General features: G+C 42.5%; 1 protein-coding gene across 2 annotated transcripts in view; it reads left to right on the forward strand.

The window, feature by feature from the left end:
* Window positions 1–27,679, forward strand: part of Adk (adenosine kinase) — a 407,949-nt gene that overhangs the window by 372,051 nt on the left and 8,219 nt on the right. For both annotated transcript variants that reach the window (XM_028758526.1, XM_028758527.1), the window contains exon 10: window positions 12,244–12,330. In XM_028758526.1, coding sequence (XP_028614359.1) covers window positions 12,244–12,330 — 87 coding nt within the window. The remainder of the gene's footprint in view (window positions 1–12,243; window positions 12,331–27,679) is intronic.

Below are 27,679 nucleotides of genomic sequence, written 5' to 3' on the forward strand. Positions count from 1 at the left end.
GCTTAAGTCTCTTCTCCATGAAGCCATCTGAGTTGGCTAAGTTCATCTTGTTCTTCCCTCCCTACAGCTCCCATTGCAGTTACAGTGGGTGTTATTGTTAGACTTCGGCGTGCAGCTTGGAACAGATAACACCACCAGACCAAATGGTTCCAAAGGGGAGGGGTTTATTCAGGGCAGAGGGCAAAGGTAGGGAGAGAAACGGGAGAAGATGGTGGAGAAAGAGGAGAGAGAGAAGAGAGAAGTGGAGGCCGGCCATGACCACGTGGAGAGAGGGGGAAGGGAAGGGAGGAAGGGTGAGGAGAAGCTAGAAGCAAGAGAGTAAGAGAGTAAGGGGAGGAGGCAAGCAGCCCCTTTTATAGTGGGCATGCCTACCTGGCTATTGCCAGGTAACTGTGGGAGCAACTGGGTGTTGCCAGATAACTGTGGAGGTGGAGTTTAGACAGAATACTAACATTTCCCCGTTTTGGTTTAATTAAAAGAGAAAAATTAGAAAGAGGTGACAGCGAAGCAGGAATAGGGTCATCATGATAGCTGGCTACTTCCTGCTGGCATTGGGGGAGACGTGTCTTTAGGGGGAACCTAGAAGAATGGGTATGGGAGATGTTTGTCCAGTCTTAGGACACTTGGCTGTTTCTTGCTGTCCAAGGTCTATGGAGTGAGCCATCTGAGACTAGGTCAGAAGGAACAGGTCCAGTAGAAGCAGCTGTGTGTGTGACAGGAGATGGAGCATCTGAAGGTTGCTTCTCTGGAGCTGTTTTGGATGTGCCTGGACTTGACAAGATCTGAATGGTGTCTGTTTGGTCCATGAGAGGTAGCTCTGAGTGGGTTTCCTGTAGCCGATAAGTTTACAAAAGAGATAGCAGCACGAGTTAACAACACGAGCAGTCTTTAAGATGAGCCTTTGCTGGATGGTATAGTGGAATGTTTTATTAGTTAGGCAAGTTTATAGGAACTCAGATAATATTAGGACAGTGGCATAGCAAGAAGAGAAAATATGAAGCATTTAATTGATGGCAACTGAGTTTGGGTAATGAGGTAACAGATAATATCTGTGAAAGCTTAGCTGTCAATATAGTCAGAAGTCTGAGAAAGAGTAAACAATAATCTACCAGTTATATATTATTTTAAAAGGTGACAGAGTCCACTAGCCAACAGTGCCCATGGTTTCCATAGTCTCTTGGGCGAAGTCAGTTTGGCTTCCAAGTGCAGAAGACGCAGGGCTTTCTCCGTGGAATGGATACACATGACATGAGAAATGACTTACCTTGGTTTAGCCAAGTCATTTGACTCAGGTTATCCAGTTTAGCCCACTGCGTTTGTTAGTGACTATATCATCACATACAATCTAGGCTGTATCTTCTAGGTGTCTGGTGTCCATCTTCTGAAATCATCTTGGGTTAACTGTTAGAGGCTTTGGGAATTCTGTCGGTCATAAACTTAAAAAATACTGTTAGCAAACTTCTAAGATTGAGAGCCATAAGGATTGGTTGTAACTGAATAGAATTTAATAGCAGTAGTAAAAATCTATCAAGACAGAGCCTTTCCTATCCTGTCTTAAATAACTTTGGCGGGTTGTGTAGGTAGAGAAAAGCACATTTTGTATTAGCAAAGAAACATTTGGCTAGGATCAGAACAAGAAAGCTGGATAGTATGGCTGGCAGGGGGTTGAGCGGCAGCGGCAGCAGGGCAGGACTTCCTGCTAGCTCCGGAAGTCGCTGCCCAGTGTCTCTGGCAGCTAGAGTTTGCAGTGGGCAAGCAAAAGCAAGCATGTCCCATATCACAGCAACATTCATGTTGGTTGTCTTTTTAGCGGTAGACACCACTAGCACTCACTTTACAGGTCCCAGTCAGAGAGGGAGAGGGAACATTTAGGTAAAGACCAAGAGTTAGGACTGGATGTCCATACATGAGTTCAAAAAGTGAAATGAGGAGAGGTCCCTTGGGAAGGGCTCTAGCCTGAAAAGAGCCTAAGGTAGGAGTTTTACCCAGTCAAGGTGAAGTTCCAGTGACAGCTTGACAAGAGTGGTTTAAAGAGCAGTTGGTTCTCTCGACCTTACCTGAAGATTGCGGATGATAGGGGATATGAAAATGCCAGGGGATGTCTAGGGCCTTAGATAGAGTCTGAGAAACTTGGGAAGTAAATTCAGGCCCATTGTCTGACTGGAAGGAGGCGGGGACACCAAAAACGGGGGACGATCTCTCTGAGGTGGAGATCAGAGACTGTCTGAGCCCTTTTGTTAGTTGTGGGAAAAGCCTCTACCCAGCCTGAGAAGGTGTCCACCAAGACCAGGAGATACTTGACATGTTTTACAGCAGGCATGTGGGTAAAGTCAAGTTGCCAATCATTTCCAGGAAGGGAACCTCTAGCCTGATGGGTAGGAAAAGGGGTGCTATGATACCTTGAGTTGAGATCTGACAGATTTTGCAAGAAGCAGTGATAGATTTTAGGAAACTTAAGTCCTCAGGAGTGGGCTGTAGGTGGGTCTTAACGAAATAAGACAACACTTGGCTGTTAGGATGAAAGAGTTGGTGAAGATAGGACAGAGTTTGACAAGTGTCAGGAGGTGTAGGTGGGGATGTGGGTTGTAGTGTAAGAATCTCCTTGGGGGGGTGAGACAAGTCTAGGCCCCTAAGGGCTGCAGCTCTAGCTGCCTCATCAGCTCGGTTGTTTCCCTTGGAGACTATAGAGTCACCCGTATAGTGGGATCTGCAGTGAACAATCCCAGTAGCTGTGGGGAGATGGGAGGCCTTTAGCATGGCCATAATCTGGTTTGCATTAGTTACTGATCCTCCTTTTGTGGTAAGTAACCTGCACTCCTTCCAGATAGCAGCATGGGACAGGAGGATATGGAAAGCATATTTGGAATCTGTGTAAACACTGAGGGATTGTCCCTGTGCCAGCTGGAAGGCACGGGTAAGGGCTATTAATTCAGCCTGTTGGTTGGTGGTATGAGCAGGAAGGGCCTGTGCCTCCACCACCTTGGTGTCTGACACTATAGCATAGCCAGCTTTCCTGACCCCTTCATGTAGAAAGGAGCTTCCATCTGTATACCAGGTAAAGGTGGCTTGAGGCAGTGTGTCCTCCTGTATGTGTGAAGGATGAGGTAATAGCTCTTCTAAGGTTTCAGTACAGGAGTGAGATAGAGAGTAGTCAGTGTTAGGTCGGGAAGGAAGATTGGAAATATTAAGAGGTGGGCATGATTGAAAGGTGAGAGTGGAGTCTTCTATTAGAGCTACCTGAAGAGAAAGAACCCTGCAGGGAGGTAGAGTCTGTAAGCCTTTATAAGTTAGGAGCTGTGACAGGTTGTGAGAAGAGAGGACAGTTATAGGCGATCCCAGGGTTAGTTTCTTTGATTCTTGAATAAGGAGTTCAGCAGCTGCTAATGTACGAATACAAGGTGCGCATTCCTGGATGGTTGGAGCTAGTCTTTTTGACAAGTATGCTACGGGTGCAAAAGATGGTCCCAGTTGGTGACCTAAGGCTCCAAGGGCAAATCCCTCCTTTTCAGTTACGTAGAGGGAAAAGGGACGAGTCAGGTCCGGGAGCTGTAAGGCTGGGTCCTTAAGGAGAGCCTGTTGGAGCTTTTGGAAGGGCTTAGTGACAGGTTTGAGAAGAGGTTCGTGGGTGGGGCCTAATGCTGCTTCATATAAGGGGCGAGAAAGTAGGGAAAAGGAAGGAACCCAGGAACGCGAAAAGCTAGCCATTCCTAAGAATGATAGAATCTCTTCTATTGTAGAAGGAACAGTTAGAGACTGAATCAGGTTCTTTCTATTGAAGGTAATAGCCTTGTGAGTTGGGGTAATTTCTAGTCCCAAATAGGTGACTTGAGGAGTGGACAGTTGGACTTTAGAAGGTGAGACCCTGTAGCCCCGACTGGAAAGGAAATTTAGAAGAGCAGCTGTGTCAGCTTGGCTAATTTCTAGGGAGGGGCTACAGAGAAGAACAGCATCTACGTAAAGTACAATCTTAGATCTAGGGAGAGATAAAGAGATTAAGTCAGAAGCCAGGGCCTGCCCGAACAGATGTGGACTATCCCGGAATCCCTGAGGTAGAACAGTCCAGGTAAGTCGGGTAGAAAAGTAGGTGTCAGGATCTGTCCAGGTAAAGGCAAATATATCCTGTGACTGGGTGTCTAGAGGGATAGAGAAAAATGCATCCTTGAGATCTAGGACTGAAAAATGAGAAGCGTATAAAGGTTAGCTATGACAGGATGGAGGGGAACTATGGCAGAGTTAATGTGTCTGCGATCTTGAACCAGTCGATAGGTACCATTAGGTTTCTTAACTGCCAGTATAGGGGTGTTAAAAGGGGAAGAGGTAGGTCGAAGGAGTTTTTTCCTTAAGAGGTCAGCGATGATAGGCTTAAGTCCCCTGAGGCTCTGGAGAGAAAGAGGGTATTGGGCTTGGCAGATTGGTACCTGGTAGAGTCCAGTAAGTGGATGACAGCGGGAGAATGATGTTTAGCAACAGAGGGGCTCTGGATGTCCCAAACTCAGGGGTCGATCTGAGAAGCTGGTAAGGGAAATAACATGTTAGTGTTAGTAGGGTGATTGGCTAAAAGGAGGAGCAGAGGAACTGCTGGCAAGCTTGGGCTTAAGTGAATTGGTGGAGCAAAGGAAATAGAAGCTCCCAACTTAGATAAAGTATCTCTTCCTAATAAGGGGACAGGACATGTAGGCACTACCAAAAAGGAATGAGTGAGAGGCACACCCCTAAAAATGCAACTAAGTGGGAGGAGTGAAAGGCTTAAGGTGAGATAAGTGGACCCAATGAGGGGGTCCTTCAAGTTTAGCAGCTGTAGGGGTCACAAGGATTACCTTAAAAGGACCCTGCCATTTGGGAGAGAGAGGTGAGGACCTATGATCTGGAGGGGAGAGAAGCACTTGGTCTCCAATGTTGACAGGCATTGGACAGGAGACAATGTGTGGTCGAGGTAGATGGTGGTCAGCAAAGTTCCACAAGAGAGAACGGAGGTGGCAAAGTAGTGGGGTGAGCAGATGGTGGGGGTGGGGGGGACAGGCAGAACACATGGAAAGAGTATAACAAAGATAGATAAATGCTCAAGCATAGGGGATTTGTTTCCATTTACCAGACTTCTGGCAGTATGTGTTAAGACCTCTTAAAATAGTTGAGTCTAGTGTGCCATTACGTGGCTACTTTAGTCCATTACCTAGTGGGTATCAAATCCAGACCTTATTGCAGAGGTGTATCAATTTGGAAGGCCTCAAATCAGGTGTTAATTTTAGAGATTTGAGATTTTTCAATAGACAACCTAGTGGGGTGTCTGTGGGTACAGTCGAAGACAATGTGGTACCCATTGGGTGACAGCTGTTACCAAGCTATCAGTCGGCATCCCGAAACAAAATCTGGCAACGAAAAAATCAGGCTCAGGCTAGATAATCAGGTTGTCACGAGAATATCTAGGGGCCTCTGTGGAGCTAGTCCTGGAGAAAATAGCTCACTTGGTACCAGGATTTCCGGCGGAGCTTCGAGAGCTGGGGAGGAGCTGGGAGCTATTTCTGAGAGGGAAATCACCCAATGGCCAATGTCCTAGTTCGTAGTTCAGCTAGAGGCCAGTCATATGGACTGGGGCAATGAAAAGCCAACCCGTTAGCCCAGGGAAGGTTGACCAGACCCTAACTGGGCATCCAGGGTTCCTCCCACCAATCAGAAACTCTTTACCAATTAATACGCCAGTGTGTTTGTGGGCTTGTGCAGTCTGGTATCAGGAAAGGTGGAACCGTGAGGTCTGTGTAGACCTGTCTGGCTGCCTAGCCCATGTGGCAGAGCACCACATGGGGGCCCCAGCGGCACAGCTCGTGTGGTGGAAGTTTTGTGAGCCTCTCAGCAGCGGATGGGGTTGGTCTGCAGCAGCGGTGGGAATTCACATGGTCGGTGATGGCAAGTAGTAGCAGATGAAGTCCGCGTGGTGTAGTGGTGGCAGCTGCGGCAGTGGGGTTGCGGCAGGCCACATGGCGTCAGTCTTGTACGGTCACAGCAACCTCACAGCAGCCGGCTTCAGCTGCCAGTGGCCGAATGGGTCTCGAGGTTCCTGAAGTCTTCGTATCCCGGGTTTTGGCACCAATGTTAGACTTCGGTGTGCAGCTTGGAACAGACAACACCAGTTAAGCCATCTGATAGTTCAGAGATTCTACACAGGCCAGGTCTTCCTACATGCTTTTAAGCACTCTGAAAAGACAGAGTGTATTTGAGTATTTCTCCTGTGTCTCTTCACCTCCAAAGACCTTAGCAGAGTGTAAAGAGCTTGTAGCTGTTGTTCAGTATTTGTTGCCTGAAGAAAGTAGCTCCTACCTTATAAAATTATATATTAGATTTTTTCCCTTTAGAACAGTGTTTCATAAAACAAATATGTTTTGTTTGTGTGTGTGTGTGTGTGTATGTACATATATAAATATATATAATAATAAATATATAGTGACTATAGAAAATAAGTGTCTTCTTTCAAACTTGTACAGTTTTAAGCTGGGGATGGTAGCTAATCCCTGCAAGTTTAAGGCAGCCTAGGCTACATAGCAAGAGCCTGGCTCAAGAGGGGGGAAAGGCAGTGGCTTCTGTCCATAGTCATGTACATGTCATAAGTCTGCCCACCTTCAGTATTAAGAAAAACTTTAATTTATTATTCCAAACATAATTTCCCTAACAGTTTGAGTTTCCCTAAGATTTTCTGTGTAGTTGTAGCTGTCCTGAAACTCATTCTGTAAACCAGGCTGGCCTTGAACTCAGAGATCCTCCTGCCTCTACCTGCCAAGTGCTGGGATTAAAAGTGTGCACCACCACACCTAGCTGGCATTCCCAGAGTTTGAGACTTGGGTGTTTTCTACTTGCCATGGGCTGCTTGTTAACCATGCGCCTGACCCCACGCCAGCGTCAGCTGGCATCATTCTTCCTCCCTTCTCTGTTCTCCAGGCAGATTTAAGTCCTACAGGTTGTCTGACATGGGGTTTTTCAAATTCTAGTAAAATTGTCTTTGAGCTTCAAAAACAAACCAAAAAAGCAACAATAGAAGCAGACATTTGCAGTCTGTACTCCAGATATACTTTACATTTAACACGGCTAGCCTATCAAGCTTGTTTCTGGCCCGCAGCCCCCACACTTACATGTTTTAGCATGGGATTGTCACATGGCTTGCTCCTCCTTGTCACTCAGATATCATCTCCTCAGCTAGACTCAAGCATCATGTCCTAAACTAGCTCTCTGTTCTGCTGGTCCTGGGGTACTGTTTCACTTTCTCTGCATCATCTACTGATAACTCAGTCTGTTCATTCCTTTGTTCCTTGAATAGCTTCTGGAACATAGGCCCCATAAAAGCCAGAGTTTTGTCTGCACCATTGACATGGCTGTGTTCAGTCTCTAATACAGTCAGTCCCTAACATGAGACAAGGTTTAAATAATCATGTATTAAATAAAGAAGCTGAATCCTAACCAAACCTAAACCATGGTTGGTTTTAGATTTTAATGCAAACATTCCCACCATTCCACTGAGTGTGCTTCTCATGAAAGACATACCTTGCCGGGCGGTGGTGGCGCACGCCTTTAATCCCAGCACTCGGGAGGCAGAGGCAGGCGGATTTCTGAGTTCGAGGCCAGCCTGGTCTACAGAGTGAGTTCCAGGACAGCCCGGGCTATACAGAGAAACCCTGTCTCGAAAAACCAAAAAAAAAAAAAAAAGAAAGACATACCTTGAGAACTATAGTAAAAATTAATGCTCAAGATAATGATATTCAGATGTGCTGTAAGATTCTCTATTCTCAGAAAAAAATTCATTGAGTTCCATAAATTAATTAAAGCAGGGATGTCATGGTATATTAATATATTATGTTAATACATTTAGAAAATTTTCCAACTAAAAAGACTTTCTGCTTTTTCTTTAGTTAACCAGAAAATTAAATTAACTCAGAGCTCCTCATTCCCTAAAGTCCTTGTTAATTAGGATTGTTCTATAAATCTCTATTATTAGGAGAGTTTGTCATCTGTTTCATTAGCCTGTTTATTAGGGCAGTCTGAGCAGGGTGTCTTTGCTCATATCCTGATGCGTGTGTCCTAGTGAGAAGAAACATTTCCTGTGTTCTCATTTCTTCCCTATCCGTTAAGGCGCATTTCATGCTATTAGTCTAACAACATGGTTTATTTGTGCCGGTTCCCTGGGTCAAGTAGGAATGATATCGCTGATTTGGCTATTAAATATAATAATTAGATTCAAATGGTATAAAAGATAAAAGCTTGAAAGCTTTATAGCACTGTGTGTGATAAGGAAGATTGAAAGTAGCCTTCACGTCCATCAGCGGTGGTCTGGGAAGTAAATGAGAGCATGTCCATACAGTGGACTGTGGGACAACAGCAAAGCACAAGGACATTCTGTTGAGCAGTTCAGGAAGAGCGTCTTGTGCACAGAGCAGCCTGATATTTTTATATCTTCTATAATACCCTCAATGTGATAAGTCATACCCCACAACTCACTTATTTCAAGTATACATTCCAAGAGTTGCTCTTACATTGACAGTTGCATAATTGTTACTTTAACCAGGTGTGAACATTTTTAGTATCTCAAAAAGAGACACTCTATGAACATTTGCAGTCATCCCAACTTTCCAGCCTCATATCACACACTACTTACCCTCTCGACCCAGTCCTTATAATCTCTGCCTGCCTGCTTGCTTGCTTGCTTGCTTGCTTGCTTGCTTGCTTGCTTGCGACAGTTTCACTGTAACTGTGCCTGGTTAGCTGCGTACACTAGTCTAGCTTTGAACACATAGATATCCACCTAACTCTGCCTCCCAAGTGCTGTGATCAAAAGCATGTTCCACCATGCTTGGCCTTGTATGCTCTTAAGTATAAGTATTTGATCAGAACATAGAGCATGGCTCATGTTTGCAAGTCAGAGAGCAACTTGCATAAGTCAGCCTTCTTCCATCCTGCAAGGCACAGGAGATTCAAGTCACCAGGCTTGGCAGCTAGCTCCTTCACCATCTGAAACATCTTGTTGGCCTACTCTTTGGGAAGAGTGTGTGTGCGTATATGCATATATGTATATGTATGTACATGTTTATGCATATGGAGCCCAGGAGGCCACCTTAGGCTGTATTCTTCAGGAACCATCTGTGTGTGTGTGTGTGTGTGTGTGTGTGTGTGTGTGTGTGTACATGTGTATACTTATAGAGCCTAGGAGTCCCCCTTAGGCTGTATTCTTTAGGAACTGTCTATTTTTTGTGTGTATGTCAGATATTTATTTTGGTCTTGACCACTTAAAAGTAACTTTATTTCAGCCTGGTGCCAGCCTATGTTAAAATATCCAAAAGTATTTCTTACCTTCTACTTTGCTGCACACCTTTAATCTCAGGATTTAGGAAGCAGAGGCAGGAGGATCACTGAGTTCAAGACCAGCCAGGACTGTATAATGAGTTCCAGGTCAACAAGGGCTACCCAGAGAGATTCTGTCTCACTCATACATACATACATACATACATACATACATACATACATACATACATACAGGCACACATGCATACGTACATATATGCTTTTTTGTTTATTGTGCATTTTTGTTTTGTTTTATTTCTGGCTAAATTTAATTAGGATTGTTTGTATAAGTATAGAGTTATTCACTAGAGTATGGGTAACATATCAGCAACTATCCCACAGTAACTAGTAATACCAGTAGCTCTTCAGAGAGAGGGTGGGGCCTCTAATCTCTTCTCCCCTTCCCTACTTTGTTTTTGTGGGGGTTTGTTTGTTTGTTTGTTTGTTTGTTTGCATAGAGAGGGTTTGAGGCTGGATCTTACCACATAGCTTTGTTTGAGCTGGAACTCAAAGACATTCTCCTGTCTCTGCCTCCCAAATGCTGAGATTCAAGGCATGCTCCACCACACCCAGCTTTGTATTGTTTTTTCGTTTTTGTGGATTTTGTCTGTCTCTCAGGTATGAGTGTGTGGTTGTTCGTGTGTGCATGCGTGCTCATGCACAGGTACACATGGAGAAGTCAGACAGTGTGACTCTTATTTTTGCTCCCGGCCCTTAAGCTTCTACCTTCCATTTCCCAGTAGGAGTGCTGGCTTTTAATGGGTTTCTGAGATCAAATACAGACCTCATATTTGCCATAGAAGCACTTTACCAACTGAGCCTTCTCCCTAGCCCCCAATTCTACAATTAATTGTTACCCAAGGTATTTTATGGACACGTCCAATTATTATATAATGTAACCCCATTGTTAACAGTAACTCGTTAACTTCACTCATTCTCTTTGGACCCATTTGTTCTAGGTTTAGAGTAGTTCATTCCCTATATAGTGTGACTTATACTTGAAAGTAATAAAACTAGATTTCTCTATAAATATTTTTGGTGTAGACCTTTCCCTAAATCAGACTGCAGCTCATTCTCAGTTCTTTCTAATAAAGTCTGCCTGCATCTCTTTTTTTTTTCTGCTTGTATAAGCATATGTACTGCATGTTCCTTAGAAACACTAATCCTTTAGATTTGTACCATAACATCCAATTAATTACAATCCTGTTTACTTCCATCTAGGCTCTAGAGTCAAAAAGTGTGGAAAGTTTAATTGCTTCAAAATTTTTGTCTTTTGAAACAAGGTTTTATTGTGTACCCCAGGCTGGTCTTAAACTCTCTGCACAACCCAGGCTGGTCTCTGTCATCCTCCTGATTCAGCATTCAAAGTGCTGAGATTACACTCATGAGTCATCTAACCATTGCTAGTTAGAATTGAATAGATGATTCTGGGTTTTTAACATCCAGGGTTATCCAACCTTTTGACACTGCCATTCAACTTTGTCATCTGCAAATCTTCTAGGCCACCATCCTAGCTGCCGTGAGACATATGAAATATGACGCACACGAGGCCACAGGCTAGTCCTGCTTGACAATGTGCTCACTGGCTTGCTAAGTAGACCATTTGTCTTCCTGAATACCAGCGATGTTGAGAAGATTGATTTTGTTGGTTTTTGTTTGGTTTTATGAGATAAAAGTCTCACTTTGTAGCCTAGGCCAGCCTCTAACCCAAGATCCTCCTGCCTTTAATCACTGCAGTGCTATGATTACTGGTAAGGATTACCACACAGCACTGTAGGATCATTTTTTTTTTCTTTAACATGTCTGTGTCTGTTGCTGAGTATCTCTTAGAGCTCGGAATAGTAATGAACACCTATAATCCCAGACCCTAGAGGAAGAGATACCCAGAAACAAACAAGTACCCCTTGTCATTGGCCAGGCTACAGAAAATGGACAAACCTGGGGTATACAGCACAGCCCTGTCCTAGTAAAACTAAAGTTTCTTCTCCCCCCGACTCCTGTGTGTGTATGTGTGTTTCTAGAAACAGTCCCATTATAGGAAAGGCTGGCCCCAAATTCCTAATACTAACTTCTGCCTCTCCCCTCCCCCCTCCGAGTGCTGGGATTGCAGTCATATGCTGCACACATGCACGCACCTCAGTTCTTCAGACTTTTACTTGGTAAGATCTGCCTTAAGGTTCCTAAGATCTTCTACTTCCTCTTTGCTCTGAGGTAAGATTGAAGTTTGTAAGTCATTAGCCAAATCTGTCTCTATAGGATGCAAATTTGTCACTTCAGAGGTCCAGCTCCCAATCAGAAAATGCTGTGCAATCATTCGCACATGTCTCCTGGGCCAGATTTCATCTAAGTATCCAGAACTGTCATGTGCCACGCTTGGAGTATTGTCCGAGATTACTCTGTAGGGAGAAAGGCAAACCCTGCTCCAGATAGACCACACTGCCCCTGCTGCTCTGCCCTGCGTTCTGTGGTAGCTGTACCCTTTGTTGGTGGATGGGCAGTTGGCCAAGGGGAACCAGATCAGCTTATCTATAATAAACCAACTAAAGTCAATAATCCTTGACATGGACCTTAAGTGTTGTCGCAGAATAATAGTAAAATTTCTATTTTGCCATTGTGGTTTTTCTGTAGAAAGACACTCAACATTATTATTTACATTTATAGTCACTCCCCAGAAACATGAACTACCTGGGTATAGTTCTCATAAGACACACACACACACACACACACACACCATCTTAATGTTGAAAATTAGAAGTGTGGCTTTGCACCGTGGTTCCCAACCCCTCTGGTACAGAATACAGGGCTGATTCCTCCAAGCAACAGGTAAGCAACAGGTAAACAAGAAGTGTCATATTTTGCTGGGTGGTCTTAAGAATTAAGCATTACAAAGAGAAGTTAGTCTGCCTTTCTTTGCTTTCATTACAGAAAATGATGTCACTGCTTTTCCTGTCTTGGATCAAAACCAGGAAGAGATCATTGACACCAATGGAGCTGGAGACGCATTTGTTGGAGGTACAGACTCACTTACTTCATGTTTGCTTCTAAGTCACACATTTCAGCCCTGGGCTCCACCCAGTAGCCAAGACTTTCTAATTTAACAACCTTTCGTTTCTTTTTTATTTTTCTTTTTAACGTAATTAACCCCCAGTGCTCTCTCCTCCTGCTCCTGTCATTGTAACTGAGATTTTACTACAGGAATGATATACGTTTGGCAAAGATCATTTGCTGCTATGTTCTGCCTCTGTCATTTTTACAAAAGTAATTGTGTCAGAATAGTGCATAAACAAGCCTCAGCAAGTACAGTAGAGAGTCGATTCAAGCCTAAGTGTCAGTGTCTGTGCCTGACAGTGGACAGACGTGATGCTTAGAGAGGGGTAAGATCTTCACTAATGCTGGCTTAATTCAGTAAGAAGGGAGCAAATGTGATTAGGATAAAATGACCTGGGGAGTGGATATTCAAAAATGATATCAGGACAATTAGGTTTTAAAGTCTAAATTAAGTATAGTTAAACCAGGCTATGTCTCCAGAAAGCTTTAAACAAGACAAGCTAAGAAGTTTTAAGCCCCAGTGGGGATGACTATGACCACCTTCTCCTGAAGGGCAACATGACTCACGGGAAGCTTTCATGTGTACAATGATTGTAATGTATTATTTCTTTGAAAGTATTATTTCATTTTAGGCATCTTTTCACCAACAAAATTGTTTCACTTTTTTTCTCTGAATTTATTAGACCCAGGCTCAAGGGCATAAAACAGGGACACACACACACACCTCATTTCCTTTTTCTTTTTTCGAGTGAGTTTTTTGTTCTTTCTTATTACATTTGTTTATTTATTTATTATGTGTGTACTTGTACTCACACAAACACGCATGCCACTGTTTGCATGTGAAGGTCAGAGAACAACGTTTGGAAGTCAGTTCTGTTTTCCAAGTTCAGGTGGCAATGATTTAGCTAGGATTCTCAGGTGTGGCAGGAAGCCCCATCTCACTGGCTCTGTATTCTTTAGAAAAGCCTGTACAATAGACAGTATCCATTCCATGCTTGGTTTTGGTGTCCTTACACAGAAAGGCCTCATCAGTGATGATATTAGAGTAATCTAGAGCTAATTTTCCTGTTCCATCCTCTTCAGAGCTGTAAATCTTTGTAAGCTAAAAATATTTTATTCAGAAATAAGCCATACTGCATAATGCATTATGGAAACAGTAGTGATTTTCTGATTGGAAATTAGTTAAACCAGGAATCTTAGTCCAGAAGCCTGTATATTTGTATCCTATGAGCAGATTATTCAAGTAGTTTAACTCTTCAGAGCAATATGTGTTCCATTTATCTGACATTTAGTAGGAAGTATAATGAAGCTATCACGAGTACCAGGGTGACCTAATTACTACAGCTAGCCCTGCACCAACAGATTACACTACAGATAGTTTGCTGCCTGCAGGGCTACCAATACTGGTGAGAATGGAGAGACTGTGAGGGGAAGGAGCTGTTCTTAGGAACCAAGCTAGAACCAGCTGTTCAGACTGTAGTGAGTGTGATGTATTACCTATACCAGAAAGGTCAGCACCTCTGTTAGAAGATGCAAAGCCTGGCATTGTTGCTGTTGTTCTAAACGTTTCTCATAGGAAATGGGCATACTTGTACCACAGACTGTGTGTAGAAATCAGAAGAATAGTCATCGGAACCCGGTTCTGTCAAACTCAAATCCTCAGGCTTAGATGCAAGCACCTTTACTCACTGGGCTGCCTCAGTAGACCTTAGGCCTCTTTTCATAGCCTTGGTCGTATTTATTCTGGGGCTCTTGTCAGGTAAATATAAAGGAGAGAGGTCTTTAGGGCTCTGGCTTGTTTCTTTTGTCTTATTTTGAGGCCTTATCAAGTATCCATTCAGGCCTTGAACTCATTATGTAGTTTGAAGTACTGAGCCCCTGTCTCTCCCTCCTGAGTACTGAGATTACAGGCTTATGCCACCATGCCTGCTTTATGGGTTGCCTGGAGTCAAGCACAGAGCTCTGTGCAAGCCGGGCAAGCAGTATACCAACTGAGCCTTCACACAGAGACTCTTTAATGATAGGCCAGAGAGTGGATAGGTTAAGTTTTATAAATTATATACCAGCTATACATTAAAAAAAAAGAGTAACAACACTCTAAAACTGTAAAATAATAATAGTAATAATAACTGTTCTGTAGCTCTCCAGCTGAAAAGAAAAGAGATACCCTACCCAGTTCACCCCGGAGGCTACATTCTGCTCACCCCTGGGAGCAAGGATGGCATTCTCACCTTATTTCTGGCTCCTAGCGCTGGCTTTCACAACGCAGTGCTAAAATAAAAGCAGAGAAAGTAAGGTGGGCACAGAGCCACACACCTGTAAGCTCAGCACTCAGAACGCTGAGCACTCAGAACGCTGAGGCAGGAGTTTTGCAAGTCCAGGGCCAACCTAGGCTACATAGTAAAGTCCTATATGAAAGAAACCAAGGTAAGGGGTTGAAGAGATGGCCAAACAATGAATTCTACTTGCAGCTCCTCCAGAGCATCTGAGTTCAGTTCCCAGTGCCCATGTTGCTCTGCTCAATCCCTGATCTGGAACTCCCAACTCTAGGGGATCTGACTTCCTCTCACCTCCAAGCATGTCTTCACACATCTTCACAGTGCACATCCATCCAAATAAAATAAAGTGCAGGAGGACTAGAAGGAAGGCTGAAGTTAACTGTATGTCATTGGTAATCCCTGAATTAGTAACTGTTTTTTTCATACTATAAACCTACTCTGGGGCTTGGGATATAGCCCAGTTGGTAGAGCACTCACCTTGCATGCATGAAGCCCCTTGGTTTGATCCTTAACACCATATAAAATGGTGACTATGCATGCCCAGAACACCAACCCGTTGGGGGGGGGGGGGGGGGGGGGGGGGGGGGGGGGCCCCCAGGCAGACGGTAAAAGCAGGTTTTTAAAAAATTTTTTATAAAAAAAAAAAAAAAAAAAAAAAAAAAAACTATTCTGATGAGTTCCCAAGACAATCATATGTTGAAACACAAGGTCATAAAATAACAACCCAATGTCAACTATCAGTGGAATATGTATGTTGGCATAACCAGCGCATTCTATAATAGTAATAGTAGATAACCTTTATATTCTACCTTAACTAACTGGAGGGTGGAGGGTAGTGGTTGTAGTGTTTTGTGAAGGGCCTTATGAAAACTAAATAGCACTCTACAGCTGAGCTACATCGGGAGACCTTAGTTTTGTTTTGTTTTTTACATTCCCTTAGTTTCTGTTTGTATGTTTGTGTATGGGCAACAGTGCATCATGGCACACTGTGGAAATCAGAGGGCAGCTGACAGGAGCTGGGGTCTATTTCCACTGTGTGGGCTCCAGGCAAACTCATGTTATTGGGTTTGGCACCAACCCCTTTTACCCACTGGTCCATCTCACTAGCCCCCAGACCTTTGTGTTTTTTGAAATGGTCTTGATCTGTAACTCAGACTAGGCTTGAACTCACTGTGCAGCTCAATCTGGCTTCAAACTTGCAGTCCTCCAAGACTGGCTATTTTTATTTAGCCTGTTTTAGTAATAAGGAAAGTAAGGCAGAGAGAAGGTAGGGAACATGCCCATAGCCTGGTGATTGCTCAGGTTCCAACCCTCTGTGGCCTGTAGTTGGAGTCAACGCTCTGATAATGCAGTCAGTTCACTGTACACTTCTGGAAACAGCATGAGAGAGAGAGAGAGAGAGAGAGAGAGAGAGAGAGAGAGAGAGAGAGATATCATTAAAGCTGAGAGCCACAGGCCAGCCTTTCTAACAAGGACTGGTTTGCTGAAGAGAATCTGAATGAAATGACTTCATCTACTGAAGAGGGCCTTTTGTTATCTCATAGGGTGAATGCTGAGGGCTCCAGGTAAGTTTGTTGAACCAAAGGAAAGAAACAGAAAGTGTAGAATGGAAGGGCTGCATGGTGAGTCTGAGCCCAGAGCTTCTTACAGTAGTCAGTTGCAGCAGGAGATAGGCAAAGCCAGATCATAAACCGACTTGATAATTATGAAGTCCAAATAGGAGCGGTATGAAGCAGCTGTTTAATTGCACCAAAATAAGCTACCTGACAAATCTGTCTTAAAACAGAAATGGTTTTACATCTTGAAAATAAATAAATAAACCCATTGGCTGAAACCCCAGGTTCCCATCTCCCTATCAGCAAGAGCCTTCCTCCTGGGATTAGAAATAACCAGCTGCTAAGCTCCTATCTCTGACATAAATGGAGAGACAGTGGCAACTTTTACATTACTAAGTATATTCTTTTTCTTTGCCTCATTGCCTGATTAACATATCTCCTTTCTGATTGACATATTCTATCTTTAGACAGATAATATATTCATCCTGTTACTTTCAAGTTTTGCTGGCCTAAGAGTATTTCTGTCTTGTGTGACTTTGCATATCTCTATTCTGGTCTACAGTGTTATGGTGATTTAACTCTCTGAAGCACAATCATTTCCTTCTCATAAATTTCAAGGTTTTTGTTAAAGAATCACTCTAGCTACCTTGTGCTAATTAGATAACTCAGTGTGGCCATGTGTTCCATTTAGCCAGCTAAAAGATACAAGCTTACGTCATGGGTTCTCATCTGTAATTTGTAAACGAGTACCCCCAGTTGTACATGAATTAAACTCCTAGTTCCATCTCAGGGGCTTAGTGTGTGTGTCAGATCCCTCTGGCCTTGACAAGCACACCTCCTTGTTCTATTTGGAGATCTTAAATGCTTTGTAACCTTTGCTCTTTTATTTCTTCATGATGAAACTGCTGCTTTCACATTCTTCCTTAGAAGCCCCAGTGTCAGGATTGTACCTTTTGAAACAGAGAAAGTCTATAGTCTCTAACTATGATTTCCTAATTTCCCAGGTCAGGAGAAAATTTCTTGTTGTCCTGCTGTGCTTTGTCACAGCAGGTCTGCCTTTTCATTTGGAACCCTCTTTGTCACTGCCATAGTAACAAATGGAAACATTGAGAACATTTTGTGACAGGCACTGTCATTGTTCCCAGTGAAAGTCTCTTCCCAGTAAATGAAGCTGAGAAGAAAAATCATAAGAAATGATTATGAAAGGGGAGCTAACCGACATGTTCCCACTGGGCATCAGTGCCAGCCTGTGTTAATATAATAGGATTTAGTCACATGTTTTGCAGGAACTGTGTGTGGACCAAACCTACACATCATCTTTAGACTGAAAGGGATACACCCGTGACAGATGATCTTCAGGCACCTCTCTGATAAAAGACTAGGGGCCTCTCTCAAGGACCAGCACTCTTAGGTTGACACAAAGAATGGTCAAAAGCCATTTATAGTTTAGAACATTGTATTTTGAAAGCTAAAAACCTGTGCTACCTCTGAGTACTTTTGATGCTCAAAATTCTCATCATAGCTTTGACTGAGAAAATGTATTGCCTAACAGGGTGCCTATTTAATATATAAAAGACTCTTAAGGCCATTTAGTGGCCACAGTATAAATATAGTATAAATATAAACTATTATGGTTTTCATCTAATAAAATTCCACTGTCTAATTTGTATTTAGAAAATAATTTTGTTTCATTTGTTTTGTTTATTATTTCTAGACCCAGTCACTTAACCTGGGCACTGTATGCAGGTCACTAGGCTTAGATGCCAAGCACCTTCACTGTGGCACCATCCTCGTCCTCTGTCCTTAGTTACTGCTCTATAGTGTCATACAAAGAAATGACACACAGTTCTTGTGGCTTGTGGTTTTTGGTTTGGTTTGGTTTGGTTTGGTTTGATTATGTAGCCACTGCTAAGTTGTTCCTGCTCTGAATCTACATTGACCCTTACTCATGCACTCATCCCTAGTTAAACTTTGTGGGCCTCCCACCCCCCACCTAAGAGAAAGAACAAGAAACTATGGATGTACAAGGGAGGCTGGTTGGGAAGAGACAGGGGATCAGCAAGAGTGCGAAGGAGATATGAGTGGGTGGAGGGCAAATATGATCCGAATACATTATGTACACGTATGGAATTATCAAAAACAATTCACAAGAGGGGAAAATTTAAATTTCTACAGTTATTTTTTTTGTGTGCCACCACATTCCTTTGCTTTTCTATTTAGACAACTAGAAAGCAACATGACGGGTATTCAGTATAGTATTTCCTCTGAACCTATAAGTAAGCCCCAATTAAATGCTTTCCTTTATGAGAGTTGCCGTGGTCATGGTGTCTCTCTACACAGCAATAGAACACAGAGTCTGAAAGTGTATGCCACACTTGTATGATAATGGCTCATACCATTTTAAACAAATTCCCAGATCATTATCATCGTGATGGGGAGCATCGATGGCATGAAGACAGACATGGCGCTGTAGAAGTAGCCGAGAGTTCTACCTCCAAATCTCCAGGCAGCACAAAGACAGAAACACTGGGTCTGTCTTGAGCTTTTAAAACTCCAAAGCCCACTCCCAGTAACACACTTCCTCCAACCAGGCCATACCTCCTAATCCCTCTCAAGTATTGTCACTTTCTGATGAGCAAACATTCAAAGCTATGAGCCTGCCAGGCAGTGGTGGCACATGCCTTTAATCCCAGGACTCAGGAGGCAAAATCAGGCAGATCTCTGTGAGTTCAAAGCCCACCTTGTCTACAGAGCCAGTTCCAGGACAGCCAAGGCTACACAGAGAAACCCTGTTTCAAAAAAAACAACAAAACAAATCAAAAATCTGTGAACCTATGGGAGCTATTCTCATTCAAACCACCAAATACACCAAAGCTCAAATTTTATGAGGCTTAGTTTTCCTAGATTTGAAGACAGTCAAGAGATGTTTATTCCAAGAAAAGTGATGGTGTTATAAGTAGGCTTTATTTAGTGGTAGATGACCAGAGGTAACTTCCTAATTAAAATGACTAAAGTTCATTGTCTTACAGTTACAACATGACATAATGTTCATCTGTTATTGTAGTATCAGTGGACTGGAACTGCTTTGAATCTTAAAATGAACACCTCAACTGCTATCACATGTATCTAGTCAAATTTACCATAATCTACCTAATCCACACATCTGTAATAGTTAGCTTCTGATGCATGTCTACCGCTACAACTTAGTGAGCTGAAACAAAAAATCCACTTATTTAGATAAACCTGGAAACTGGGCCTAACCTCTGCTGGACAGTTTCTCCAGCCTTAGAGTCTGGTGAGAATAAGTAATGTATCCAGTCAAAGCCAATATTTAAACTCAAAATGTGACCTACAAGTCACTGTACTACTTCCTATTACTAGATCATGCCATGTCTTCCTTCTTAGTGAGGAGAAATTGCCAGAGTGGTTTCTTGAGCACTGGCCTAAAGACTACTACCAGCCTCAGATGTAACAGAGTGGTTGGTTGGTTGGTTGGTTGGTTGGTTGGTTGGTTGGTTGGTTGGTTGATTGGTGGTTTTGGTTTTCTGTTTTTAAAAATAAGGCCTCATTTAGCACAAGCTCTCCAAGAATTCCCTGTGTAACTGAGGATGACTTTGAGCTCCTGATCTTCCTTTGACCACCCAGATGCTAAGATTACAGACCTGTACCAGCACACCCAGTTCATGTTGCTAGGGATCAAGCCCAGGGCTTTCCAAATCCCCAGGCCACAAAGAAGGGGATTTATTGCTGTCATTGTTTTGGTTGGTTTGAGGTTTTGTCTTTCCTTCCTTCCTTCCACCAAAACCAGAGCTTGCTGATAAGGCAAGTATTGCTAGCCACATTGCTCCAGGGTCCTCTTATCCCTGCCTCATGTGGCTGGAGTTACAGGTGGGCTGCATGCCCACCCGGAATTTGAGAGGCTTCTGGAATATGAAGCTTTGTTTGTACAGCAAGCAATTTAACCACTAAGCCATCCTCCCAGCTTTGTAGCAGAGTTTTTAACTCAGTCACTATCCAATATAGATAGGGACAAATTGATAAGTTTATAAAGATGAATGTATTCAGTTTTATTTGGGAGGCGTTATCATCTTCTCCAGCTCCTGTCAGGCGTAAGTCTTGTCCCTTCTGCTGTGGAGGAGTTAGATTACCTTTTGCTCATTGGGTGTGTTAGTAATTATATGGGCCTAATAGGTATTGTAGCAGTAGGAGCTTGTCCTGCTTTCAAAGAGAACTAGAGTTTGAGTCCCAGCATCCATATCAGGATGCTCACAATTGCCTGTAATTCCAAATCCAAGGACTCTGATGCCGTCTTCTGGTCTCTTCAGAAACCTATATGAGTGTGTGTGTGTGTGTGTGTGTGTGTGTGTGTGTGTATGTGTGTGTGTGTGTGTGTTATCACAAAGATATCAGCAGAGGTCTGAATCAACCCCATCCCCCAAATAGGATATTAGAAGCTTTTCTCACTTCAGATATATAAGATGTATAAATACCCCAACTGGGGTATGAACACAGGCTCTCTATGTTTAACTTAATTAGGCAGTTAACTTTTTTTTTTTGAGACAGTCTTATTATATATACATCCTGTCTGCCTGAAACTCACAAATATCTAGTTGCCTCTGCTTCCCAAATACCGAGGTTTAAGGTGAGCTCTAGCATGCCCCACCAACATTAACGTTTTATAAAGTTCAGAACTATGTGCTTTTATTTCTGACTCATCACTTGGCAAATTAAAAAATTGTCATTTACTACTTTTAAGAATTTAGGATCATCTTCCTAGGAGAAATCGTCAGGCATAAGCTACTACACTGTATAAAGTGTTATAATGAGCTACTGTGCAGCCAAGAAATAGCTTGGACTCCTGGTCTTCCTGCCTCGACTTCTCCAGTGCTTGGGTTACAGGTGCTGCACCACCATACTTGGTTTATGGGATACAGGGGATCCAACCCTGGGCCCTGTTCATTCTGACAATCTCTTACATCCCCAGGGCCAGGGGTTTGTTTTTATTTCAGATATCCCACACAACAGGTGAGAGAACTAAACAGGTGTCCACTTATAGTCACAATGAAGAGGAAATAAGCCTTACAGAGATACTGATATCCAGTACAGACACTGAACGTTAAAGCTTCATAGCTAATGTAAACACCATGTGTATAGTATACCCTTACCTCTCCGTGTACACGATGAGCCTGTGTGTTATGCTGGGCTATCATAACAGGATGTCTACTCTCAGTCCACTTCCTGTACAGATCAGCCCTTGCACTAATACCCACCAGTTAAAGACTTCAGTTTTCAGTGTATAAGTACCTGCTATGCCAGACCGAACCTTGGCAGACTCCATAGATTTTTGTGTTAATTGAACACTCAGTGTTTGTTGATTTCTTTTCCCTGAAAAGTTTGTCTTATAATATACAGACAAGTTACATGAATTCATACCTAGTTGGTAGTTGAGTTGTAGAACAAAATTTTACTGACTAGACTGCAAAGGATCACACACATGTGAGTGTGCCAAGGAAACCATTTTTTTCACATCTGGGTAGTCTGAGCTAGCCAAATGGAAGTAGGAATTTCCTGCCAGATGTTAGTTCCTTGAGCAACCTGTAGCCATTGAAATGAGGGGATCTGAGTCCTGGTTTGCTAAAGCCGTACCCACGACGTCGTCGGCAAGCTCGCTCCTAATGAGCAGCAGACGGTGCATCTATGCTGCCACTGAAGCCAAGCGTGTTTGCTATTATGAAGCACAGGAACATCCAAGGCCTGATTTTCAGGACACAACATCAGTCTCATGGAAACTATTTCAAAAGTGAACATTCTATTGAAATTGCAAAATGTAAATGGTGACAGTTTCATTACTAATAAGAAGGTGAGACCGTATTGCCACAAGTATTCCAAATGACTTGATTAAGGTCATTTAATAAAGTCAGTTTAAGATAGAAATATTTCTTTAAAGAAGCAAACTGAAATGTTACTTTAAAAAAGTATATTTATGTCAATTTCCTATTCCAAGTTAACAGGAGAATTAGTAAGTAAAATGTCATTCAGAGAAGCTGTGCACAAAAAGTAGCAACACTTTATCCAGTTGAAACAAGAAGCATTGTTAAGGGAGGAAAAAGAGTACACATGATCTCCCTGCTCTGTCCTCCTCCATAAGGGGAAATATTGACATTTACCAGGCTGTTTGCTCCAGCTTTCTGATCTCCTGCAGTTTATTTTTATAACAACCTTATCGATGGGCCTCTTACCCAGCTCTCTAGGTTTAACTGAGTTGAGTCGATTTGTTACCACGGCTTCAAGTAGCTGTTACAGAACAAGCAAGACATCCTAATAAAGCTGTAAACGTGTTTACTCAAACAGAGTATTGATTTTGCTTGGAGAGAGAGAAGCTGATGCTTAGCACAGTGTCAGGCGGGTGGATTCTACTGCAGTTTTTCATTGTCATCTGTCATGGTTCTGAGACACCAAGGAAAGCCATCAGAGGACAATTATAAGTGGCAGAAATTTAACCCCTAAAAATCAGTTAACCATTGGGGGGCGGGGGGTTCTGTAGCTAATTAGCTTTTATTAAAAGTTTCCTCTATAATAATAACTTGGAACTTTGAACGATATTTTCAGGTAGAACGGCATCCCAAGGTTGTGACATGTTAAATGCATGAATGTAATGGTGACCAGTACCTTTGACTCTTCTTGGTATGGTAATTAGGCCCATCAGAGCCAAAGTCCATGTGAGAACAGAAAGCTGTATGTGATTTCCCTGAAAAGTCAGCATTAGGAATTGGAAGGCATTCAGATATAATTAAGACATGGCTCTGAGGAAGACAATGCACACACCAACTTCTGGAGGGTTCTCACGTGTTTTGACCATGCGTATGAAAACATCCATATCATGTTCTATTTTTGAACATGTTTCTTTTTTGTTTGGGATTGGGGGGGGACTTGTTTTTTTTGTTGTTTTTGTGTGAGATTTTTGATTGTGTTGAGATGGTCTCATTTTATGGCCTAGGCTGATCTGGAACTACCACACTTAGCTAAATACTTTCATTAAAATAGATTCTAAGATAATTCTGTTTTTTTTTTCAAGTCATGTGTGTGTGTGTGTGTGTGTGTGTACATGTGTACCACAGCCTTCATGTAGAGGTCATAAGACAGCCTTGTACAATCATTTCCCTCCTTCCGCTTTTATGTGGGGTCCCCATGTTGAACTCAGGTCAGCAGGTTTTAGTGGCAAGTGCTTTTACCCTGTGAGCCATCTCTGGGTCCTTTTCATTCTAATCTTAATGATTAAGGTTAATGCACATCAAACCAAAGCTGAGCCATAGTAAAGGAACTGCGTTAGCTTCAGACCTCATGAAAGGCTTCTCTATAAACACACCACCTGCCATCTTGCAAATAGCAAAAAAATCATTACAGTTGGGAGGGGGCACAAGCGTGCATGTAGAACAATGGACATAAAATGAGAATGTATTAAAAATAAGCTTGATCATTCAGTGTGTCTGTCTTCCCACAGCTCCACTAATTTGTTCAGTGTTTTACAGTAAACTCATGCCTCCTTGCATTGCTCCTGCCTAAGTGACCTGTGTAGATTAGATCTAGTGAATGAACAGTTCTAAGATCTGGAGTAACAGACTGTCAAAAGGCAGCAAGAAGATGTTATGGGTTCGTTGAACTGGTGCTGTGTGTTTATTTGTGCATGTAGTGTTCCACATACTGCCCTAAGTTAAATCTTTAAGCCGTCAAGTAGCATGCTTTTAGTTTTTGTTATATTAAAGGTGGCCACGAGGGCTCACACTCTTTTTATGTCAGAAGGTAGAGAAGGAGATTGGCTTTTGACAATTATGTTTAGATCTCTTCCTCTATGTTAAAGTGTTTGATGACAGAGGGAAAAAGAAGACATGGATTTATGACTAAGAAGATGCCATTTTATAAGTGCACTTCAGAATCCCTGTAACACAGAAGCTTAGTCTGCCTTCTAGGGAATAAGCACACTGTGAGGAAGCCGTGAGCCTTGTGAGCATGCAGAGGGGCAAGGTGCAGCGAGGCCGGCATGTGTTAGCTTCAGGGAACTTTACTCTTTCTGTCCAGCTTTGTCAAAATAACAGCAGTCCATTTCAAGTCAAGACATTTTGAGGAAGATAAGGAAGCTAGCTCATGACATAAAGACTCTATAACTTAGAGATTAAAGCAGTAGCTAGAGGCTGGAGAGTTGGCTCAGTGGCTAGGAGCATTTGCCATTCTTCCAGAGAAGCCAGATTCAATCCCCAGCACCCACATGGTTTTCATAGCTTTCTGTAACCCCACATTCAGAAGATACTATGACCTCTTATGGCTCCAAGGGCACCAAGTATGTATGTGGTACAGACATACATACATGTGGGCAAAACACCCATTCATGTTTTAAAAAATCAAATGAATTAATATAGTTTTAAAAAGCAATAACTAAACAAATGTTTGATTTTTTTTTCAGCCCCACCAATAACCACTTTGGGAAACGTTCCCAAAACGTTTGAAATTTTCCCTCCATAATTCAAGTGTCACCAGTACAATAATATTAAGAGGTTAGACCTTAATGACTGAATAGATAGATCATTGATAGAATTAAAGAGGGTTGGGGCTGTAGGTGTAGTTCAGTACTGCAGTGTCTTCCAAGCATGTGTAAGGTTCTGGGTTCAGTCTCCAAGGCAGCATCAGCAGCATCAGCAGCATCAGCATGGATTAAAGAGGCTGCAGCAAAGCTGTGATTCTCTCTTCTCCCCTCTACCTTCCTCCATGTGAAATAGGAGAAGACCTTTACCCAACCAACTGGTAGGAGCTTGATCTGGGATTCTCTATTTCTTCTAGTAAACAAAATGGCTATTCTTTATCAATAATCTCATCTCAGGTATTCATTTATCATAATACAAACAGGCAAAAACAAGAGTCTATGGACAAATAATTTAACATCACTAAGCCCCATTTTTCTCAACTATAGAGATAAAGATGATTATCTACCTTGTTTGTGTTTTTCTGAAAGTCAAATGAAATGATGTTTACAAATCATGGTGCCTGACCCACAGGGAGGATTGTCTGTTAGAACTGTTAACCTGTTACGAGAGGAATCTCAAACAAGAGCCCAAACTGGAGGTCTTCACTGGATGGAACCAGATGGTAACTGCACACCTGGCCCAGCATCAGGCTGCCATGAGCACATCTCCATTAGTTAAAGCTATTGAGTGGACTGTTTGTATATCTGCTTCCAGTCTCATAGCCAGCCTTCTGGACGACTTGGCATCCATCCTGGATTCTAGAAGAGCACTGGGTTATCCACCTGGTTCTTAAGCACTACTGTCACGAGATCTCTATGGACCATAAGTTCTTTGCCCTTGCTTGGTCTGATAGGTAATTTAAGTTGATTGGCCTGCAGAGAACATCTCAGCTAACCTCTCGTAGTGGTGCTAAGTAGGGAGGCTCTATAAACAGATCTATTTGCATACTTCATCTTGCCTTCTCCTCTATATGGTTTTCAAGCACTCTCTATAATATGATGCATGTTTCCATGACTGCCGCTTCCTGACTGATCCATGTTCAGTCTGTCCTATACTCCACTCCATTTTCTTATACCCAAAATAATAATTGTAGGAAGAAGTTCAGTTGTTTCTCTCTTATGGTTCTATTGACAGTGGCTCCATGTTGGATTGACACAATGGTCTATTAGAACTCTGACATTCTGTCCCTCTCTCTTTCCCTCATCTTAGCTGCAAGCTCCATGTATGCTGCTCTTCTTTCTGGCCTTAAATACTTTGTACAATTGAACTATAAACTGGAATTCAGAATAGGTATGTGGTAGGATACAGAAGCCGCTGTTCCAAACATAGCACTCTGAGAAGCATCCTAGGATGTTCCAGGGGACTCTGCTGAGTCTCACTGGTAACATTTTCTCTCTTCTTCTGCCAAAATTACCTGATTGGAGATACTGTAATCAAAGCTCAGTTGTATGAGATCCACATCATATCACAGACCTTCAAATGCTCTCCATGTTGCTCCCCTTGCCATGCCCTCAATACCACTGACCTTTTCTGGTTCTCCAACATGGACTTTGCTCTAAGGCTTCCTTATTTTCTTCTCTATATGTGTCCATCTCTCACAGCACCCACCAAGGCTCTGTTCATGACACCTTCTCCAGGAGGCATTTCTTGATTTCTTTAAATACACATTTTTTTCTCCCAAAGCAGAAAAATCTAAGACACTCTATATTATCTATCTTTGAATTCTTTGGTATGAAGCCCAATACCTATTCTGATATACAACCTGTACAAAAACAGAGTCTTTGAGTTACAGCTTCACCTGCTATGTGGCATCTTGGATCTGGTGTCTACGGGTGCAGGAGAAGAGAAGGTTAAGCAGGTGGATTAAGAAAGCACCAAAGTTGACACTAAATGGCAGGCATCTTTGGTTTTTGGTTCATTTGGTTTGTTTTAGTTGTTTGTTTTGTTTATTTGTTTTAAGACAAGTTCCCAAGGCATGTTAATTCTAACACCAAAACTGGGAGGTTCTCTGTGATCAAGGATACTCATGACTACCACAACTATAAAGGATGGATGGATGGATAGATGGATGGATGGATGGATGGATGGGGATAGGAAAGACAGCCTGGAGCTCATTATGTAATACTTAGCTACTACACCCAGCTTCTAAAGGGCAGGTGTCTTTTTTAAAAGCAAAATAAAGAACTGGAAAACTAAATTGACCCAGAAATGACAGAGAGCAATGTGTGTGCACACACATGTAGACAGGCTATCACTTGCTAAAATATCGTATCGGGTTTGCTTTAATTGCACGGTAATGCCTTTAAGAACAAAGGTAATTACATGATAACTTGTGTTACTGCTCCCACATTATCTCTTAATAACTATGTAATTAACTTGTCACTACTGTACAGTGTGAAGTTTGATATTACTTACATATAAAGAGCATTGATAACTTTAGTGAACAAGCTGGAGTGAGGCCAGGGACAAAGCCAGTGTGGAAATCACCACATCAGAGCAATCAGGAAAGCAAATAATTAATTAGATCGTTGTACCTGTCCAGAGGACTGAAACCAAAGCCACAGCCAACAGCTGCAGAGCTGGGATTGAGTCACGTGACTTTCTGAAGATAAGGAGCATGCAGTAGAGAAAGGATGCTGAGAAAGTTGAGGAGCTGCTGGGGTAAGGTATCACGCAGAAGCCCTGCACAGTCTCTGCTGTTTGGAAGAGTTTCTTTTTAAGTAAACATGGGAATGGGGCTTGTTTGGTTATGGTTGTTGAGGCAGGATCTTACTGTATCTTCTAAGCTAGATTGGAACTGACTTCTCCCTGCGTCAGTCTCCTAGTGCCCAGGATCACAAGCAGACACCACTATGCCCAGGTCAACATTGAAAACATTAAAAACAGTTATAATGGAAAAAACAGCTAGATGAGGAGGCAGGCACCTGTAAGCCCCTGAGAAGACCAGGGATCCAAAGCTGTC

The sequence above is a fragment of the Grammomys surdaster genome, unplaced genomic scaffold, assembly GCF_004785775.1.
Source record: "Grammomys surdaster isolate TR1022 unplaced genomic scaffold, NIH_TR_1.0 126198, whole genome shotgun sequence".
In the NCBI taxonomy this organism is placed as follows: Eukaryota; Metazoa; Chordata; class Mammalia; order Rodentia; family Muridae; genus Grammomys; species Grammomys surdaster.